Source organism: Pan paniscus, chromosome 9 (genome assembly GCF_029289425.2).
Source record: "Pan paniscus chromosome 9, NHGRI_mPanPan1-v2.0_pri, whole genome shotgun sequence".
Classification (NCBI taxonomy): Eukaryota; Metazoa; Chordata; class Mammalia; order Primates; family Hominidae; genus Pan; species Pan paniscus.
Genome location: NC_073258.2, coordinates 86,876,792 through 86,898,826, shown reverse-complemented (window position 1 = coordinate 86,898,826; position 22,035 = coordinate 86,876,792). Strand labels below are relative to the sequence as shown.

At 37.6% G+C, this 22,035-nt stretch overlaps 1 protein-coding gene across 33 annotated transcripts in view; it reads left to right on the top strand.

The window, feature by feature from the left end:
* The window catches only part of PICALM (phosphatidylinositol binding clathrin assembly protein), a 110,966-nt gene extending 90,928 nt beyond the window's left edge, over positions 1–20,038 (top strand). For 13 of the 33 annotated variants that reach the window (XM_003832972.6, XM_003832971.6, XM_055093829.2 and 10 more), the window contains 3 exons: positions 1,113–1,172; positions 2,959–3,063; positions 18,648–20,038. In XM_003832972.6, coding sequence (XP_003833020.1) covers positions 1,113–1,172; positions 2,959–3,063; positions 18,648–18,662 — 180 coding nt within the window. In that variant the 3' untranslated portion in view covers positions 18,663–20,038. Of the gene's footprint in view, positions 1–1,112; positions 1,173–2,958; positions 3,064–16,930; positions 17,037–18,647 lie in introns of those variants that run through there. The other 20 variants (XM_063608749.1, XM_063608747.1, XM_063608744.1 and 17 more) reach the window with 3 other exon arrangements.
* Positions 20,039–22,035: the final 1,997 nt, after the last annotated feature.

Genomic DNA, 22,035 nt, shown 5'->3' with positions numbered 1-22,035 from the left:
CTGCCACTATGCACTTGATGACTTCTGAATGAAGGGAAATGTTGATTGTGGTAATGTTTAAAATAACAACTGCATGAAATCTTACAGGCTTCTGCTCTTCTTGGCAGTTTGTCTACTGCTCTTGCAGATCTTGGTTTTAAGTAGGGAGAGACCAATAAGTCCTACACGCTCACCCGAATACTAAACTTATAACTATTCACTTTAGTGTTATATTTTTTAAGTTATATTTCATTTAATTTCTCCATGCATATGTTCAAATTGCCATATAATTTCAGTTATTTTATGTTTTAGCAGTGTTATTGGTCTTTCACCTTTATTCAATTTCAGTTTTCATTATGAGAAACACACACAGGAAATGTTGTTAAGACAGCAACTATATCTAAAATGATTCTGTTCTCAAATTGTATGTTTACAGATAATCAAAGTAGTAGGAAGAGGGGAACTTAAATATCGTAGTGGTAGATGGTTCTTTTAAACATGAAAGCATAAACTGACCTAATTGATTGTTCCTCTTAATTTTTGGAATAAATTAGAAAGCTAACGTACATACTCTATATAAGAACTATGGCTCATAGAAATAGTCATACTCAATAGTAGTTTGAAACCTTTGGAGTTTTTTTGAAAAGAGTGAGTAAGATCCTTAGAAACTAACTTTTTGGAAGATCAGGTTATTGATTGGAGATCTTTACATTTTTTTCTTTGAATGCTAAAGCAATCAGGTACCTAAGTAAGAAAACATTCAATAATACTTTTTCTGGGTAGACATTTTTTAATGATAGTGATAGGCTTTAAATTTTAGAACTATTTAGAACTATTTAAGATACTTTTTTAAATCTAAAGATTTTTAAAGCTGTAAAAAGCATGATGAAAGATCACTGCTGTATCTAAGTTTAAGTGGTATAGTTTTCCTTCTAATAAGTCTGCTTTTCTGCTAATTTCAAAACACTTTTTTTCACTGACCATTAATCGACAGTTCTTAATGATCACAAGTGTCACTTACTCACAGCTGTCTTAGCAATTCTTTTTAGTGGAACTACAGCTACTAATTCCTTGAACTCAGTTGACACACATGAGTTATACTTTCTTGTTCATTTTTCCTTTCACTATGTTAGGCACCCCCTGTAATGGCCTATCCTGCTACTACACCAACAGGCATGATAGGATATGGAATTGTAAGTATTTTCCTAGGTACAGCTTTTGGAAAAAATATTGATTCATATATAACATGTTTTTATTACAATTTAACCAAAAAAAGAATTTAGTGCTCCTCATACTCCTAGCCCTAGTGCCTAATGCAGTAGAACCATAGCATTGGTTTCATAAGTATGTCTAGAATAATCATTATACAAGAGATCTTATGCATTAATGTTCATAGTATTACTTGGTTTGTTTTTCTCCTCGTAACTTTGCTGGGCCTTTTATATTTCAAACATTAATGTTAATTCTAAGCCTTTGTTGCTGTGACCATATATTAAATACCAGTGAGGTCTTATAACCTGATATTGTAGGGCATGGGAGGGATTAACACTTGAATTGTAATTTAGTCTGATAAAGGCTAGAGAAATTTTCCTGTGACAATGATTATTACAGTACAAAAACAGTCTTTTAACCTTTCAAAATGCCGCAGTGTGCATTTTAGATTGCCCTTAGTTTCCCAACTCTCAGTATATAGAGACTCACTTAGAAAAGAAATGGTGCTAGTAGCTTCAACCCACTGGTATGTATTTGAGGAACTGTTCCTGGTAGAAGGCAGTACCGTGTCCCTTGGTATTGCTACTGTGCCTGCTATGTTACTTCTTTATGTATATGATATGGAAGTAACTCCTTTTATACATGTGGAGAAGTTTCACAGCTTTTTTTCATAGTCATTGCATTAAAATGTCTGCTGAGGCTGGGTGTGGTGGCTTACGCCTGTAATCCCAGCACTTTGGGAGGCCAAGGTGGGTGGATCACCTGAGGTTGGGAGTTCAAGACCAGCCTGACCAATATGGTGAAACTCCGTCTCTACTAAAAATACAAAAATTAGCTGGGTATGGTGGCGCACACCTGTAATTCCAGCTACTTGGGAGGCTGAGGCAGGAGAATGGCTTGAACCCAGGAGGCAGAGGTCACAGTGAGTTGAGATCATGCCACTGCACTCCAGTCTGGGCAACGGAGCAAGACTCCATCTCAAAAAAAAAAAAAAAAAAAGTCTGCTGAGAAACGCAGGCCATAAACTTAAAATGAAGCTCTAAATGCAAATAGTAGTCTGCTTGAAACAATAAATAGAACTTCTTGAAAGGAAAGATTTTAGAGCATTGCATTTTAACCAAAACAGTAGTCTGTTTGTGCATTATTTTTACACTAGGTATTGTCACTTACTACATTAATTTTATACCCTGTAGTGGTAATTTTTAAAGAAACATATTTGGTTGAGATTGTATTTTCAGTTACTCAAGAAAGAGTTAACCTCTGGTGTGTAGTTTAAGCTCTTTCTTGATTCTTATATGAAATAAAATGGAAGAACTAGAGCAGGCTTATTCAGAGAATCAACTGTCTTCACTTGTGATCACTTGCATAATGGCAAAAGTACTTGATTTGTTACACAAATTTACTTTGAAATATCTTAGCAGCGAAGACAGAGTCTTAAACCTGATAAATTTGGAAGCTCTTAGTCTAAATCATTTTATCTGTTGTACTACAATAAAGTTTACATTTTGCAACTCATTGAATAGAAAAAGTTAGGCTTTGTTACTACATTTTAAAAATGAGCATGTTAAAGACTTTACGTACCAAAAGAAAAAAAAATACTCTCGAAAGTTCGTAGCTGTTAGTCTTACTTATATTCAGAGGAGGTTACCCTTTGAGTCAAGCAGAGGTACTAGGACCTGTCATCCCTGTTGTCATTGTTATTTACTTAGTCACAATATGGAAGATAGGAGTCAGTATCTTTTAACTTGATATTTTTCTCTTTTTTAGCCTCCACAAATGGGAAGTGTCCCTGTAATGACGCAACCAACCTTAATATACAGCCAGCCTGTCATGAGACCTCCAAACCCCTTTGGCCCTGTATCAGGAGCACAGGTATTACACACTACATGTAACTGTGGTAATGTGCTTGATTTGGAAGGAATATGATACTATAAAACCCTTTTGTACAACTTGAGAAACAAGTTACTAGCACTTTCTACCTTCATTATGGATATTGCTTGCTTCATATCTTTCTTATATAAGAGCTTTAGGAATATTGATTATTTGGAGGGAAAGGATAAGTAGATAGCAAATACTAAAGACAGAAAATTCTTGGTAACTTATAGTTGGTGGATCCAAAGGATGATTTTTCTGAGATTAAGGAGCCTACTTGCTCTTCATGATTCTGGTGTAGTATCCTTTGTGAACCTCAAAACCATTAACTCAGAGCTTTAGTTCCTTGGCTAATGGCTAGAATGATGCTACAGCAGGGCGTGTTGGCCTTGAGATGCTTGTGAAACTCCAAAAAGTTTTGAATGTTATTTTTTCGTTAGATAACTTTCTGCCACTGAGGATTGTTTTCAAAAACCAAAAAAAGGAGTCAAAAAGCTTGAAATGTCATGCTAAACTAGATTGTTTAATCCAGAGACTTTCCTCTTGACGTGTTTCTAAGGCATTTCTCTCCCAGTTCCTGAAAATACGCCATAAGTATACATTGTTTTTTATCCCATTGTTGCATTAGAATAATTTTTTTTTTTTAATGTTTTACCCGTTATGGTTAGAAGATACAGGAAATTGCTTTGTTATTCACTTCTCTGGTGGCATACTCTGGGATGAGGCTCTTGTGAAGTGATAGGATGGTTTATCCTTTTGTGTCTGTGGCTCTGCTCGTACTGTTTGACATCTAGAAGTAGTTAATTATATGCAATTGTTAGAACACCCCTCCTTTTCTTAAATGGTTGCTAATGCTAACTGATTGGTTATGTGTTTAATGCTTGAAAACATTTGAATGAGCATTTGGTTAGTGGACTTGTTATTCCCCTTCCACTTGAATGCATATATATTACATTTGCCAAAGCATATAGTCTTACATTGCCAATATTAGTTTATTTGATCCAATTTGAATCTAGTCTCTGTGCACGGTAGTCCCCTCTTCTCTTTGGGGGATATGTTCCAAGACCCACAGTGGATGCCTGAAAATGGGATAGTACTGAACCATATATATGCTATACATACATACCTCTGATAAAGGTTAATTTATAAATTAAGTAATGAATAATAGAACAGTAACAGTGTACTGTAATAAAAGTTTTGTTAATGTGTGCTCTTGCTCACGGACATGCTTGCTCTCTCCCTCTCTGTCTTTCTCTTGAACTATCTTAATATCCTCTACTTACCTATTTTCAGACCACGGTTCACTTTGGGTAACTGAAACCACAGTAAGTGAAATAGTGGACTGTATTTCATAGACTAGTGAAGCCTAGGCAATCCTTTCATTTTTCAGCCGTTTTGAATAATGCGTCTCTTAATAAATTGATATCTCTGTTTGGCTGAGAGTGGGTAGTGAATTTAGTTCTGATTAAGGGGTAAAATTCATGTTGGTTGCAATTAATACATTTACCAACATGCCTCTTTTTTTTACCCCACCCTTTGTCCATGTTAAAATGACTTCCTCCTTGTTCTTTAATCAGTTAAGTATTTACAGTGAAAATTGAAAATAACTTGGAGTGAGGGTGATTGACACAGTCATTACTTTTATAAGTCAGTTACTTTTTGCGCATTTGTTTTTATAAAATAGACTGTGAGTGTTTACAGTATTTATAGTAATTGTTATTGAACTTTTACCAGCAGTAATCTCATTACTGGTTTAACTTGATAATCTTTTAAGAAGTATATGGATGATTTCCCTATCTGTTGTAGATGTTTTCTTGATATACAGTTAATGTCTTTTTCATGTCCTTTTGTTTTTTATTTTGTTATTTGTACATTTAACTTCAGATATGTATCATTTACTTTAAAAATTATTATTATTATTATTTTTTTTTTTGGTACAAGAGACTAAGTGATAGAAACCTAAATGTATTTAAGTAATTTTTTTTTAAGCTATAGTCCATGCTAAAAACTTATTAGGGACCTTCGACTACAGAAGTGTTTTTCCTGATATGTAGTTAAACACTTCACCCACTCTGCATCTTGATTTGCAGGCTGTTGTCAGAATATACTCCTACCTTAAGCTTGGATACTACCAGACAATTTCCAATTACTTTCACATACATTGTGTTAGCCGATTCTTTAAGGTAGATGGGTCTGCTCTCACCGTCACATTTCATAGGTAAAGAAGACAGACTTGGAAGGGTTCTTCAACTAATTAAATGGTGAAATCAACTTATCCCCAGGTGTGTCTGATTCCTAGTCCAGTGCTCATTTATACCACAGTCTCTCTGCTAGTGGGACTGAGCCCTTACTGGCCAATACGGTAGCACCATCTTCTTTCGTCAGCAGTGAACAGTCTGCACACTCCTTAGGTTTTTCTGCTAAATTGTAAACCACATTTACACATTCAGGATGTAACTACTACAGTTGTAAAGAATATTCTCTACAGTTTTGGGTAATAACCTTCAACCTTGAAACATCGTGTATGAGTTTTGCTTTTTAAAAACCTAAACATTTTTTTTTAATGTTGGCAAAAATCTGCCTTTAAAAAATTTCTTGTTGGCCAGGCACGGTGGCTCACACCTGTAATCCCAGCACTTTGGGAAGCCAAGGTGAGTAGATCACCTGAGGTCAGGAGTTCAAGACCAGCCTGGCCAACATGGTGAAACCCTGTCTCTACTAAAAATACAAAAAATTGCTGGGCTTGGTGATGCATGTCTGGAATCCCAGCTACTTGGGAGGCTGAGGCGGGGGAATTGCTTGAACCAGGGAGGCAGAGGTTGCAGTGAGCCTGGATTGGGCCATTGCACTCCAGGCTGGGCGACAAGAGCTAAACTCCATCTCAAAACAAACAAACAAAAAATTCCTTGTCACCCAGCATCTGCTCTGTTTTTGTTTTTTTTGTTTTTTTTTTTTTGAGACAGGGTCTTGCTCTGTCACCCAGACTCGAGTACAGTGGTGCGATCTCGGCTCACTGCAACCTCCACCTCCCATGTTCAAGCCATCCTCCCGCCTTGGCCTCCTGAGTAGCTGAGATTACTGGTGTATGCCACCATGCCTGGCTAATTTTTTTATTTTTTTTAGAGATGGAGTTTTGCCATGTTGCCCAGGCTGTTCTTGAACTCCTGAGCTCTAGCAGTTCACCTGCCTCGGCCTCCCAAAGTGCTGGGATTACAGGTATGAGCCACCGTACCCACCCAGCATCTGCTCTTAACCCAGGTTTTATGTCCTGTTGCCTTCTAAAACCCACATAACCGTTTCACAGAAACACCAGAAAAGTGCCAGAATTTCCCTGTGCATGAAAAAAAACAGGGACAGAAATACCTTTTCTTAATTACTTTATATCAGAAGAGAAGTGAATGAGAACATTAGGGTAATAAGTTTCTAGTTGAAAGATAAAATTTGAAATGAGTACTTAAGTATTACTGAAAAAGCAAATGAAGGAAGCAAATTGATAACTAGGAAAATAAAATCAGGCAGCAATGAAATGGCTTGAAGAAGCTTTGGTCTCTCTACATAGTCATTTGAATCATTTGAAAGTCAGAATCTTAAATTTGTTAATGTTACTTTTAATTCTTTTGTAATTCCTTTGTTCTGCATGTATCTAATCACAAAGTCTCACTAATTATTCTTCTGCTATAATTAGACCCACCCTTCTCCTTGCATTCTACAGCTTTCACCCAGTCTTGGAACCTCTTTATTCACACTTGTTTTGCAATAGTCACTCATGTTCTCTGCCTCCCCGATTTAATCCGTTTTGTAAATATTGGAACAATCTTTTGTAGGCAGTATTTGTAATACCCGTCTCCATACTCAAACATTTAGAGAGGTGAATCTTTTTTGTGTGTGGGTAATGAAGTCTCACTCTGTCCCCCAGGCTGGAGGGCAGTGGTACGATTTCAGCTCACTGCAGCCTCTGCCTCCTGTGTTAAACCTCCTGCCTCAGCCTCCCCAGCAGTTGGGATTACAGGCACACGCCACCACACCCAACTAATTTTTAGTAGAGACAGGGTTTCACCATGTTGGACAGGCTGGTCTCAAACTCCTGGCCTCAAGTGATCCGCCCTCCTGGGCCTCCCAAGTGTTGGGATTACAGGTGTGAGCCACTGTGCCCAGCCTAAGGAGGTGAATCTAAATATAACTGAATATTTAAAGCCTTTTCTCAGCTTTCCTTCCATCTTAAAACAACTTCATGAAGCCTCCCTATTTATAAGAGTAATAATGAGTTAACAGAATATTCAAGTTCTTCGATTCCATGCTTTTACAATTCTCAATAAGTACCCAGTGTTCTGCTGTTATTTGTCTTTTCCATAAATCCTTCACCTGCCATAAAGTGGGTTTATTCTTTGTCCAGTCTTCAGTCCTCTGGTGTCCCTTTCACATCCTTATGAGATCTGGAATTCTTTTCCTTATTCTGCATTATTTTTTCTTACAGACCTTGTGACTACCTGGCATCCATCCAGTCTAGCAAGGGCTTTCTTTACTAGATTATAAGCTTCATGAAGGCAAGCTTCTCTGGCATGTTTACTTCTCTGTCCCTAGTTCCTAGAACAGTGCCTGACATGTAATAGTTTTTGGACATTATTTGTTAAGTAAATGAATCACCTTGTAAACTTACCTTTTTCATCATATAACTTACTCTGCCCCTCCTTAATCTCTCATTTCACTTACTTGTAACCATTATAATAACTTGCAGTGGTGTTCAAAATTGGTTTGATTTGTTGGCTAATAGTTATGGTGAGCTAAAACATTAGACGGCTCACCTGAGGAATGAAGACAGCTTTATTTTATGTTTATGATTGAACATTTTTAATAATTAAAAATTAAACTGTTGGCCGAACACAGTGGCTCATGTCTGTAATACTAGCAGTTTGGGAGGCTGAGGTAGGAGGATCACTTAAGTGCAGGAGTTCCAGACCAACCTGGGCAACATAGTGAGACTGTCTGTTTTTTAAAAAGAAAAAAGTAAACTGTTTATCTTTGAATTAGATAAGGTTTTTCTCATGCTTTAATGTTTAATGATTCTCAGCCAGTCTCTTGGATTAATTTTGTCCGTAGAATGCTAGCCGAAACCAAAAGAATTTTTCTTAATGAATTACCTTTTAATTGTTCTTTCATTGTTTTGTTCCCTTTTTTTCAATTGGATTAAAAAATTATTAAGGGCAGAGATCATCCATCTCTTTGTATGGGGTAAAGTAAATGGTAGTTTAAATGAAAAATGAAATTCCATCAAAATGGAATCTTTTAATCAAATCTCATTTCTACAGCTGTTCCCAAAATTCTTCCTTGCTCTTTGAAGTGTTTGTTTTGAGAGCTGTTACTTACCTAAGGCATAACTTGTAGCTCTTGGTCTCTTGCCTGATTACTATTATATCAAGTTAACATTTTTGAGAGAGCTCTAGCCCTCTCAGATACCTTTATCTTGTTGCCATTTAGTGAGACATTCCAGTGTGTTGTGTGTCTTACATTTTATCTAGGTTACTCTAAGCACTGCATTAGTGCTTGTTTGTGAGGAAGCAGCTAACACCTTCCAGATGGCTGTTAGCTCAGACTTGATTCAGTTCTTCAGGAAATTGTCATTATGGCTTTAATTCAGTAGACTGCGCTGTAGCTTTGAACTTATGAATTCCTATACACATACCCTTTTCTCCGTGTGTGTGTGTGTGTGTGTGTGTTGAGTCATTTTTCTGTATTTTTTAGATATTTTCATGGAATTGTTTAACAACAGATATTATGTTTTTCTGTTTCATGCCTAACATTGTAGCTGTCTTTAGTATGTTGTTCTACATTAGTGCATCTTCCTAGATGTTTAACTTCATGATAAATTCTAGGTCCTTGTGGTTTTCCTTTTGTTTCTCTTCCGTGCTTCCTCACAGTCTTACTATTTGGTTGCTTGGTACAGATTGCTAGTGTGTCTGGAAAGGGGACTCCTGCTTTCTCTTACTGGTGCTTTACATAAATTGAAATGTCCATTGCTAAGCCAGTAGTTCATAAACTAATTCTTTAGTTGCAATATACAGCTATTATGTTATTAAGCATGAAGACAGTTATAGTTTCAATTTTCTTTTGAAAGTCATTGTGATATGAAATAACACTTTTTAAATGAATGTTTATATGGCAGTTTAGTATTTTTGAAGTTCTTTGGGGGTGACAAGGGTTGTTGTCATCTTATTTCCTTATATGAAAAATTCCCACTGATCACATATCAATCTGCCTATTTTCCCAGAAGCAATATGAAAAATACAGAGTATTACCTTTGGGCATTTAATTTTAAAATTAACTGTTGGTTTCTTTTTTGTTGTTTTTGTTTGTTTGTTTTGTTTTGTTTTGTTTTTTTGAGACAGGGTCTCACTCTGTCCCCCAGGCTGGAGTGCAGTGGCACGATCATGGCTCACTGTAGCCTCAGCCTCCAGGGTAGCTAAGACTGCAGGCACACACCACAATGCCTGACTAATATTTAATTTTTTGTAGAGCAAGCATACATCAGACTGGTCTTGAACTCCTGATCTCAAGTAGTCCTCCCACCTTGGCTTCCAAAAGTGCTGGGATTACAGGCATGAGCCACTGCTCCTGGCCAAGTTTTGTTGGTTTCTTGACTGGTATTAGGCCTTTTTTTAAAGGAGGACTGCCAGTGTTGTTTATGGAGGATATGGTTAAAGATGCAAAATGGCTGCTGTTTTTGTTTGCAGTGGCTAATTTTAAATAAGTCTGACATCAGTTAAGTGTCTGAAAGGAAATGATGGCTTGTTGTGAGTGCTTTTTATCCTTCTAAATGGGAACACTGTTGCCTTTAGATATTCGAATAATTTAAGTCTTAGAAAGAGCCTTTTAAAGTCCTTTCTTGTATTTAAGAACTAGTGGCTGCTTTTAGGTTTCGTTTTGGTTTTGTTTTTTGGTTTTGTTGTTGTTGTTGTTTTACTCTTTTGGTGTGTTAATTGTGAGTATTGGCAGTACCTCCTCTGTCAGCCGATCTCTCCAGCTGGATTTCTGTGAAGAAGGCTTTTTGCCTTGTAAGCAATGTGTTGTGCTCATTCATCCTTGCCTACTGCAGAATACCATGAGGGACGTTTCCTTGGGGATTGGGATGTAGTACCATAGGTGAAAACTAGCTCCCAGTACACACACCTGAATCATTCGAAATAGAAATGTTAGAAGTCTCATCTGCTGACGACTATTGCTAACAAGACAACTTATAGAATAAGACCTTGCTTATTACTAGGTTTTTGCTGAGGACATTCTCGAAAAGGTAGAAATCTAATTTCTTGTCTTAATAAATAAAACCAGAAAGTATTCTTAAAGTCTGGGGTGCCTGTGAAGTTCTGCAGAATCTTCATGACGAACATCAGTGACCATGTATAATACTGTGTATACAGAAAGAATGGGAATGTATTGTCTCACATTTACTAGAAAAGTTCCTTTAAAAAATTATTTCTCTACTCCAACTTTTACTTTTTCTTGTAAATTCAATATAGCCATAAATTCTAGCTGAATTGAAATTAATTGGGCTAGCAGAGTTTGAAGAGGAAAAAAACACCAGCCTTGGAACCAGCAGATCTGCATTAGAGTTTATATTATAGTTTCCTAGGACTGCTGTAACAAAGTACCACAAACTTGATTAAGCATGTTAAAAGTTTTTAAGCTCTTAAAAACAGAAATTAAAACAGAAATTTGTTTTCTATCACTTCTGGAGAAATCAGGGTATCGGCAGAGCCATGCTCCCTCTGAATTTTCTAGAGGAGGGTCCTTCCTTGGCTTTTCCAGCTTTTGGTAGCCCCATTCGTTCCATAGTTTGCATCTGTAGCCATTTAGTCTCTACCTGTCAACATGGCATTCTCTCTATGGGTCTCTGCCTCCACGTGCCTCTCCTTGTAAGGACACTGGTCATCAAATTAGGGTCACTCCAATGACCTCATCTTAACTTGATTACATCTACAAAGACCCTGTTTCCAAGTAGGGTCAAATTTATGGGCACCAGGGGTTAGGACTTCAACACATCTTTTGGGGGGTCACAATTCAGCAGTCTTGACTTGACTCCTCAGCTAACCATGTGTTGAGAGCAAATTCTCTATGTAACTTTGAGTCTTAGTTTCCTTACCTGTAAAATTGTGGTATTACTTTGTGTACTTTATCATTTTGCTGTAAGGATCAAATGAAAATATTTGAAACTGACTAAGAAAATATTTAAAGGTTGCCCTGTTTTTGGAAATTGTTCCTATTCCCTGAATTGTCCTTATTCTCTAATTCTAAGAGGAGAATTGGGCACAGTGGCTCACACCTGTGATATCAACACTTTTGGAGGCTAAAGTGGAAGGATCACTTGAGCCCAGGAATTGGAGGCTACAGTTAGCAATGATCACACCACTGTACTCCAGCCTGGGCAACAGACCTGTCTTTGGGGGGGGGAAAAACAGTTTTAGAGAGGTTCAGATACAACATACATTCAAATGCTCCCAGGTCACTGTGTGGCATCCCCTAAAACAAAATGCGTAATGCGGGCCGGGTGCGGTGGCTCACACCTGTAATCCCAGCACTTTGGGAGGCTGGGGGAGGGGTGCAGATCACGAGGTCAAGAGTTCGAAACCAGGCTGACCAACATGGTGAAACCCTGTCTCTACAAAAAATACAAAAATTAGCCAGGCGTGGTGGCAGGCACCTGTAGTCCCAGCAACTCAGGAGGCTGAGGCAGGAGAATTGCTGAAACCCGGGAGGCGAAGGTTGCAGTGAGCTGAGATCGCACCACTGTACTCCAGCCTGGGCGACAGAGAGTCTGTCTCAAAAAAAAAAACAAAAACAAAAACAAAAACAAAATGGGTAATGCATTCAAGGTGACAGGGTTAATGTTGGCACAACTTTGTTATGTTGTTGATGGGCAGAAACCCAAGGTGGGGTTTTGTTGAGCATAAACACAAGAAGCAATTATTTGTGGCACTAGACTTAACCCAAAGGACAGACCCCTACATGTATATAGTAGAGAAATCCTGTCTTTTAGCACTATCTCACAGGGGAAGCTGAGGAATCACATTATCTTTAATATAAATAAATGAAATGCAGCGCTGTATAATTTATATCCTTAAGCAACTGGATTCAACGTACCACTAATGGCCTGGTCATGTTTTAAACATTACCCCAAATCAGCCTAACTGTTCTGTGACTCAGTGTCTCTGTGGAATCCTGTTTAGTAGCACCATGGTCTCTAAATGTTTTGATTACACATCAGTATTAGGAAAACATGTTTGAAGCATTGTCTAAGTCTGTTTGTGCTGATGTAACAGAATACCATAGACTGGGTAGTTTATAAAGAGAGAAATTATTGGCTTACAGTTGTGGAGGCTGGAAAGTCTAGTATCAGCGTACTAGGATTTGGCAAGGGCCTTCTTGGTGCATGATAATATGGTGGAAGGTATCACACGGCAGGCAGAAAGGCAGAGAGAGAACAAAAGGGGGCGAACCCACTCCCTTGATGAGAACCTAAATACCTCTTAAAAGTCCTAACTCTCAATGCTGTTTACAATGGCAGCCAAATTTAAACAAGAGTTTTGTAGGGAACAAACAATCAAAACCATAGCAAGTAGGTACCATGACTGTATGTGTATTTATAAAATACATTCATATATTTCTACAGCAATATATATGAGGTACATTTAAGCATGTAAAAATAGGAATTTTTAAAAATAGGACAGTTGTAATAATTTCTTTGTACATTCCACTTTGGAGACTGTTTTTATATGGAGCTTGTTTTATCACCAAAAGGCATTTTAATTTTGCACATTTTAGAATTCTTACAATGTGTAATTGACTGCTAGTTGCTTAACAAAGGACAGATAAAGTGTTTCCTGCACCTGAGCAGCCTAAAGGTGAGTGTAATACAGATGCACAAGTGACTGGTTGATAATGGAATGAGACCCCTTATAAGAAAGACATACAGAGCACGGCAGAGGAGCAAGAACAACACACAGGCAATGACATTTGAGCTAGGCCTCTTATATCTGTAGATGAACATTTGATGGTAGGTAGTAGGGAAGATGGAACTAAGAATATTTGAGCTACTTAATATATGCCAGGCAGCATGCTGAGTGCTTGTGTTCATTTAATTCTCAAGACAGCCATAAGCGGCAATACAGGTATTGGGCCTATTATTCTAAATCCCATTTTATAAGAGAGTTAGGATTAGATTCAGTTCCATCTTTCTACAAAACCTGGCACTGTCATTCCAGGCAAAGGGAGTACAATCCATTTTTCTCTTAAGAGGTTGATTTTGCCGGTGAGACAGAATGAATCTCTACAGCATTGTTAAGTTTCTACCCAGGCTTTTGGGTGACTGAAAAATTCAAATGTAAAGATGTGGCAAAATTGGTTCTCTAAGGATTTTAAGTACAGCCAAATGATATGTCACAAGTTTTTTCCTAAATATCCAACCATTTAGTCTTTCATAAGCTTTTAATTCCACTAGCCTCACTTTCTGAGATTGTTGATGTTTTCTTGTTCTAACGTGAAATTTTCTTTGTTTGATGTTAACAGGAGTGTAATGAAGGAGTAACCATTTTTATTTTATGATAGTCTATCAATAGACTTTTTTTAACCTTCTTTAAGCTAGGTGTGTTTGTCCTTTATTAAAGTCAGTTTGACCCAGCCTGTACAACATTGCAAGACCTTAACTTTAAAAAAAAAAAAAAAAAAAAAAAAAGCCAGGTGTGGTGGTGCATGCCTGTAATCCCAGCTACTTGGGAGGCTGAGATGGGAGGATCACTTGAGCCCAGGAGATTGAGGCTGCAGTGACCCGTGACTGCGCCACTACACTACAGCCTGGGTGACAGAACAAGACACTGCTGATAGATAGATTATATGAAACATGCTCTATAACCAAAAAAATCATTGCTCTGGATATAATGCAAAGATTTTGGTAACATTTTACCGTATTTTTTCTTATTGATTGATTAGAGTAGTGGAGGAGGGGAGAAGGAATTTAAGAGATACTATCTTCAACCACTTGCAGATTTTAGTATTTTTATTTATACGCTGCTCTTCTCAGTATTTCATTTTTCTATACATGAGAAAAGACTATGTCTGTATTGGACCATTACAATTGACCACTTTGTTGAAGACATCTTCAGTTGTGACATAGGTCATTTTGATTTGAACGAACTGATAGCTATACCAATTTTTTTTGGCTCTGTGGGAATTTTGGGATAGAGAATGTTATTTGAAGTAAATAGGTAAAGGCTCTTTTTGTTTTTGTTTTGTTTTAATTTTATTTGTGATAGATACCTGGTGACGTAATAGTAGGGCTTGACTGGAAAGATCAATTATGATTTGTCTTGGTGTCCAGAACAACAAATTACATATGCTCTCTTGTAAAATTTGATGATTTTGTGCTTTATGTGAATAGCTTTATGTGAAAGCAACAGCTTTTGGTTGCTTGTTTGTGTTTTTAATTTTTTATCCTCTAGTACTTTAACCTTGCCTTTTTTATGTTCTTTAGGAACCCTACATCATGTTCTTTAATTTACTCACAGAAATAAGTAGAGTCAAGTCAGCTCTTATAGTTTTAAAATTCTCCTACTTCTCACCTACCAAGAACCCATTGCCTCTTCATGCTATTTTGTTCTTGATTTTCCTGAGCAGTAATTGGGCTACTGAAGCACATTTCCTTTCCTTCTCTTATTTACTCTCTGGGGTGACTACTTTCTCACCAGTGCATGGTGTGTCTGTGCTTTGGAATAGATGCCAGGAAGGGGTAGGATGGTCAGGGGCTGCTGGATGTCCCACTCCTTGGAGCTGTGCAGTCAGCCTAGCTAGCCCTGGCTATGGTTTCATCCACTTGATACGGATATTGATGATAAGAAACTTATTCCAGGGATGTTGTCTTGTTTTCTTATTGGTGGTCTCTGTCATGTTTTAGTTTGGCTACATTTTTATAGATATGAGACGTGTATGTGTTTTACCAATTTAAGAGACTACTAGGAGTTCTAATAAAAAACCAGCTCTTTTTCTCAAGGAAAAGTAATCCTTTTCAACATTGTTTATAAGCCTCTAGGACTTGTCTAGCAGTATGCTCACATATTGAAAATAGATTTATCTCTTCCGTATTCTTCAGGGGCATTTTACTGTGGGTCTGTCAGGTCTTCAGACTGCTACCCTCGTGAAAACATGTGATTTAAGAAGGTATTTCGGTGTGGGGCTATCATAGGAAACTTCTGATTTTAGATGCAGTCTATCTGCAATAAGTAGGATTTGCTGTTGCTGTTGTTTTAACTTTAGGTGAAAAAGAAAATCTGCTTCAGAGAGAAACCAAGTTCATCTTGGAGATAAGTGTGGATGTTGGACTCCCCCCAGCTCAGTAACTGAGGATCACTTTACTTGAAATCGTTCTGCTTTTGATTGGCCGTCCGTGGTTGCGCTGAAGAGGGAGGAGGGGGAGTCTTTCCAATAGTTATACCTTAATTTGTCTCTGCATGGATGATATTTGAAACCTCAAGCCCAGGCATGCTGCTCTGTCCTCCCATCTGTAGCTGTTTGCGTGATTCCATCATCGTTCCATTTGTCTCTTCCCATTGTCTTTGAACATTTGTTTTTGGGAACAAGATATGCATTAGGAAATTACTCAACCATGAGTATAACTGATGCCTATAAATTGATCTTGGCGTCCAGAACAAGTTGCATATACTAGTGATGTAATATTTGCCGAAGCTCATTGGCTGTTCATTCTCTGTAGTGCTTTTCCGAAAATAAATAAATAAATAAATAGGTAGAAAGAAATGAAATCACTTGGCACCAGCAAAGAAATCCTCTATAGGATTTGAATGTTGAAGTATGAATTGAAACTATTTCCAGTTAGTCAACTTTTATTACTCACTAGGACATCCCTAAAAGAAAAGCTCATTTTGTAATAGTCCTGTGCTTATATGCTTTGCAATCTTATACAGAGGGAGAAAAAGAATTAAAAGCTTGTTCCAAAGTAAAAAGGTTCATGTCGGGTTTGAAACGCTCATGTCAGCTTAATGAAGGATACATGTATGAAAATTAATATCTTGGTTCTTCAGGAATAGTCTGTGTTTGGGAGAATAAAGATACATACTGAATTCAGTTGTTTACTTGCCTTGCCTTGCAGTATATTCGAATTAAACAATAGGACAGATTCTAAGAATCAAGTAAATTTGTCCAAACAGGAAGCAGAATCAAAGATCTTAAGTATTCCCCATATTCAGGGCAGTATGTGGACAGTTACAGTAGGTGACCTCTAAGGTCCCTTTCACCTCCCACAGTATGTGTGTCAGCTGCAGTTCGTCAAGATAAATGAGCAGGAGACAACTTCGTGTAAAAAGTGTGTGAACCTAGGACAGGACTTTTCGACCCTTATGAAGAAAGAAAGGGAAGAATATTGCAGCTAGATGTGTTGGGTCCGGACTGAGGTCAGAGTTGCACAGCTTTGGACAGATAGCCTGGACACAGGAAACCATGTTCTCTCAATTTTAAACAAAAATGCAATTATGTATTCCCTCCCCTATCCCCCCACCACCCCCCATACACAACATTAAAATTCTTAACCATGGGTCAGCTTATATCGACCTTTTGGGTAAAAGACATTATTCCTTTGAAACTTCAGAAGCATGAGTTTGTTTTCTGAAAAACACATGCCATTGCATACCTTTTAACTTGACATATGATTGAAACTTTTGTCTTAACAATCCATTTTCTACAAAAACTGCCCTTATATTTATTAAAGATGACAAAACCAAAACCACTTCTTCTTTCATACATTTTCTGCTTTCATGTTCTGTCATTCTGAGATCTTTTTTTCTTTCCCTCTCTCTGTCTTCTTTTCCCCCAGCTGTCGGCAGCATCCAGCCCCTCCAGTCACAGTCCTCACAGAGCTTCAGGAAAGGACCCCTTTGCAGAGCTCTCTTTGGAGGATTTCTTATAAATCACTTTAGGTATTGCTACTTGTTGTGGGAGATGGGGACTTAAATACTTAAAAACAATTACCAACCATTAAACACAATTCACGCTTCTCTTTCATTTCTTTAAAGGACTCTAGGCTCCCTCTCCTCCTCCTCCTCTTCCTCTATTCTTTAGGTGCAGAATGAAAAGATAGGACATAAGGAAAAACAACTTTTGGAAAATATCTTTAACATAATTATTTAAAGTAATCTCATCCACTGCTCACAGTAAATGGATGAGATCGGATAAAGTTTGCTTTTTAATTAAGGGCAAGTGAATACTTAAGCCCTTTCGATTAGAAGGATTCTGCATATGATCCACACTGCCTCTGTTTGCTGGAAGACAGTGTAATTTGTTCTTCTTGATGCTCTAGCCCCCAGTTTAGATATACCTTCTAGATCTTTGGGAGTTTATAGTCTTCTGATTTGGCAAGTTTATTAGCACATCTACTTCAGTAATAGATCTTTGGATGGGCAGTTTAAGGGAAATTGTGAGTGAAATATCTTTGAATGAACAGTAGTATCCTATTGAAAAATATTTTTTATGGCTCTTTCAGATTCTTATTTATGTTAATAAAAAGACTTAGTATAATATTACTGTTCCCTTTATTGTCTCTAATTGTATATCATTTGGAAATAATATTTCAAATTTTGCTTCCCAAATGAGATTTTGCGTGTGGTATTTGTGCTTATGGAGAGATTTTTCTGAACTTGTCATGAAAAAATAGGTCATTGATCTTCTTTCTTTTCCTCCTCCACATGCTATTCCTCGATTTTTAGCAGTTAAGTATTTGGCCTGGATGTGGTTGCTTATGCCTGTAATCCCAGCACCCTGGGAGGCTGATGCAGGAGGATCACTTGGGGCTAGTAGTTCAAGATCAGCCTGGGCAATACGGTGAGACCCTAGTCTCTATCCCCACCCAAAAATTAGCCAGGTGTGGTGGCGACTGTCTGCAGTCCTAGCTATTCAGGAGGCTGAGGCAGGAGGGTTGCTTGAGCCCAGGAGTTCCAATGAGCTTTTTTTTTTTTTTTTTTTTTGAGATGGAGTTTCGCTCTTGTCTCCCAGGCTGGAGTGCAGTGGCACGATCTCAGCTCACTGCAACCTCCACCTCCTGGGTTCAAGCAATTCTCCTGCCTCAGCCTCCCGAGTAGCTAGGATTACAGGCGCCCGCCACCACGCCTGGCTAATTTTTGTATTTTTAGTAGAGACGGGGTTTCACCATATTGGCCAGGCCAGTCTCGAACTCTCGAACTCACCTCAGGTGATCCGCCCACCTCAGCCTCCCAGAGTGCTGGGATTACAGGTGTGAGCTATGGTGCCCAGCCAGTGAGCTTTGATCATGCCACTGCAATCCAGCCTAGACAGCAGAGCAAGACTCTGTCTCAAAAACAACAAAAAACATTATTTGGAAGTCCCTATATGTGTCAAATATTGAGCTTTCTGGCACATAAGTTGATAATACTGACTTTGTTTTATAAACAGAGTTTGTGATAAGCATGTTGTGAACACTTCTGGGCCAGTTAAATGGTAAAGACCACAAAGCATTTTTATTTATGAGAAGACATCCTACAATACAATGAATTAACATACCCACTTTTTTTTTCCAGATACAGTTTATGTAACTTGATGGAAGAAAATGGAATTACTCCAAAAAGACAAGTGCTCAAGCAGCAAAATCCTTACTTCCAGCAAAATCCAAACTGCTGTCTCTTAAATCTCTTAAACTCTCTTCTTCCATTAGAATGCTACAAGTAACTCAGTGAAGGCCCATGAAGGAAATTGGGACTAGTTTATAGGAGAACGTATCAATACAGTTTATAAAGCCAAGAATTGCTATGATTTAAGACTAAGATCTGTCTTTTTGGTGACTAACCCTTCAATTCTTTCAACTCCTGTTAATACCCATAATCAGTAACCTATCAAGAAAAGCCCTTATTTGGAAAGTGTGAAATTTGTATTTGGAAAAGCTGCCTGGAGAGAAGAACTGTGTCCTTTACTGTATTTCAACAGGACTCTTTGGGGGATCAAAATTAAAATTCCTAATTATGCATTATCTTTCTTTTCTCCAGTCCTCACAAATACAGAAACAATAACTGAAATTAACTTTTCTTTTTTTAAAAAAAAATTATATTCAGTTTGCAGTAGACATTCCTTAAGTATTTGTATTTATTTATGATTATCAATTTTACATAACATTAATATTGTATCAGACCTCCTTATGAAAATGAGTATGGATGTGCACAGTATGTTTGATTTTTATCCACAAGAATGAATCTGATTCAGAATGCTTTTCTCAGCTGACATACAGAGCACTAAATATTTTAAGGCAAGTCCATAGGTCTGAATCTCTTAAGAATTCCCGGCCTCTATGGGATTTAGGGAAGCATTATAAATGCATTAATCCTTATAGTCAATTCTGTGCCTAGGATTTTGCCAGGGAACAGTTCACTGACTAGGAAAAGCACTACATTTTAAATTCAGCATTAGTGCATTGGGAAGGATCTTTACTGCTTTGTGCTTGGCATGTCATTATTTTCCATTTGACATTAGGGCCTTTCCAAAATGAATGTGAGGAATTGCTTTCACTTCAAGACTTTCCTTCTTTTCACTAAAACTCTAGAAGGTGTTACAAGGGGGAGGGAAGGGGGGCAAAGTCCTTGAACCTTTTCTTTGGCTCGTGCCATGTTATGATCATGTACCTTTTAAATAAGGGGAAATAGTATCTTTAAAGTTAATGTCTAGCCAAGAGTTTAGTAAACGAAGAATTAAACTGCACTGTTGATCGGTGCTTTGTGTAAATACATCTTTAACATTTGGGTGGAGAGGGGCCTTAAGAAGGACAGTTCATTGTAGGAAAGCAATTCTGTACATGAGTTTAAGCATTCTTGTTGCATTGTCTCTGCAGATTCTATTTTTGTTTACAATATTAAAATGTATGTTAGCAAAATGGGTGGATTTTCAAATAAAATGCAGCTTCCACAGAAGTTTTGTTATGGTATTCTGGTCTGAGATGCATTTTCATTTTTCCTTTCTCTTTTTATTGTCAATATTGTCATTTTTCCCTAATAAAATATACCCAGGTGATTATATTTGTTGATCTAGTAACATGGAAGGTTTGTTTTATATGAATTTTCAAAAAGATGTCTCTTTACACTTTTTGTTACCTTGTAGACTCTTATTGATAAATGCAACTACTTATTAAAATTGTTCACTTTTTGTCTTGATCATATGCCTTTAGTCAGGTAAGTTTAAGGGAAAATACGCAGTTTAACGTTTTGGTACATATAATTATGTCTGCCAAAGAAACCTTTGATTGTATCATATTGCCTATTTAGTAGTGCATAGGGTTCAGAGTACATGATAAAGGATCAAAAGCTTTGCATTGATAAGTGTCTCATAATATTTGCTGTGATTGGAGAAAAAATGTAGTCGTAGCCAATAAATTTTATCAGCTTTTAAGTTTCAGTATTATTAAACCATTTTCATATAAACTGGGAAGTTGTACTTTTATAAGTTACCCTCCTTAACTTTACAAATTTTTGTCTCTTGTGGTGTTTGAGGAGGTGTTTATATTTAAGGTCTGTGGCTTGTTTTCTTTCATATTGCCTTTTTTTTTTTAAGTATGTTTCAGTATGTGACGTGCTTCATAGCCATTTTTATTTTATTGTTTAAACAACTTTTGGGCTATGTTTGATAAGTGTTATCCATATTTTACCCATTTTATATGTAGGAATCAGAAATCAGAAAAGGAGCTGGGTGCAGTGGCTCACACCTGTTATTCCAGTAATTTGGGAGGCTGAGGTACACGATCACTTGAGCCCAGGAGTTCAAGACCAGCCTGGGCAACATGGTGAAATGCTATCTGTACCAAAAATACAAAAATTAGCCAGGTGTATGCCTATAGTCCCAGCTACTTGGGAGACTGAAGTGGTAGGATCACCCGAGTCCAGGATGTTGAGGCTGCAGTGAGCTGGGATCATGCCACTGCATACTCCACCCTGGGTGACAGAGTGAGACCCTGTTTTAAAAAAAAAGGAACTTGCCCAGATGAGTAAGTTAACAGATGGAAATCAAATCTTTGCTTTCATGGTCCATTGTTCTCTCTGTGACCTGCTGTCACGTAATTCATATATATATACTGACATGGAGATTGTTTCCCTCTGCAATCTAGACTGATGGCCACTCTTTATTCCCAGTGGTCTTTAGTGAAGTACATTTCCTGCCTTCTCCTCTGATGCCCAGACATCAAGGAAGAATGCAAACATGCGACAAGAGCAACTTTAACCAAAATATAATGAGTGAAGTAAATCAGCTATTGATTACATAATTACATCAGGCTGTAAACTCATACATGCTCATGTCATTTTATTATCCAGTTAGCAAGTAGCTATTGGCTAAGAGAGAAGATTGTAAGCAGAGGACAACTATACCTGTCCCAAATCGTTTTCAAAATTATTTGCCTTTGATTTAACATCTGTCAGCATTCAGCATTTTTTAAAAGGTATCCCTTTCTTAACCAGTGACTATGAGAATACATATTTAGGAAGAGGACTTCCTTATGTTAGCCTGGGAATCTTCTGCTTTTCCAGAAGCCAACAAAATGTGACTTATGAGAAATAGGCCTTAATGGGATGTTTTTCTTGAACTAAAAATAATTTCAAGGTTCTTCTCATTTATCGTAACTCACAAACACGCTTCCAAACTCTGTTTGCTTATTCTACAAAATTCCACAGAGAAAAAAATCTCTCTTAAGAGTGAGTGTGGCTCCTGTGTGCTAGCAGTGACTAGGTCACAATGTATGGAGACACCACAGTAGTAAGCCAGATGAATTTATTCTTGCCTTCCAGGAAAGATATTTCACAGCTTTCATCAGTGGCCTCTGCAGTCAGCTTAGATCTTTGTTCTGCCACACTTGCTGCCTTCCATGGGTGTGACTAGCCCTTCTGGAATTCTGCTGTCTGAAGTTTCGGAAAAGAAAGGCTGCATTATCATCCA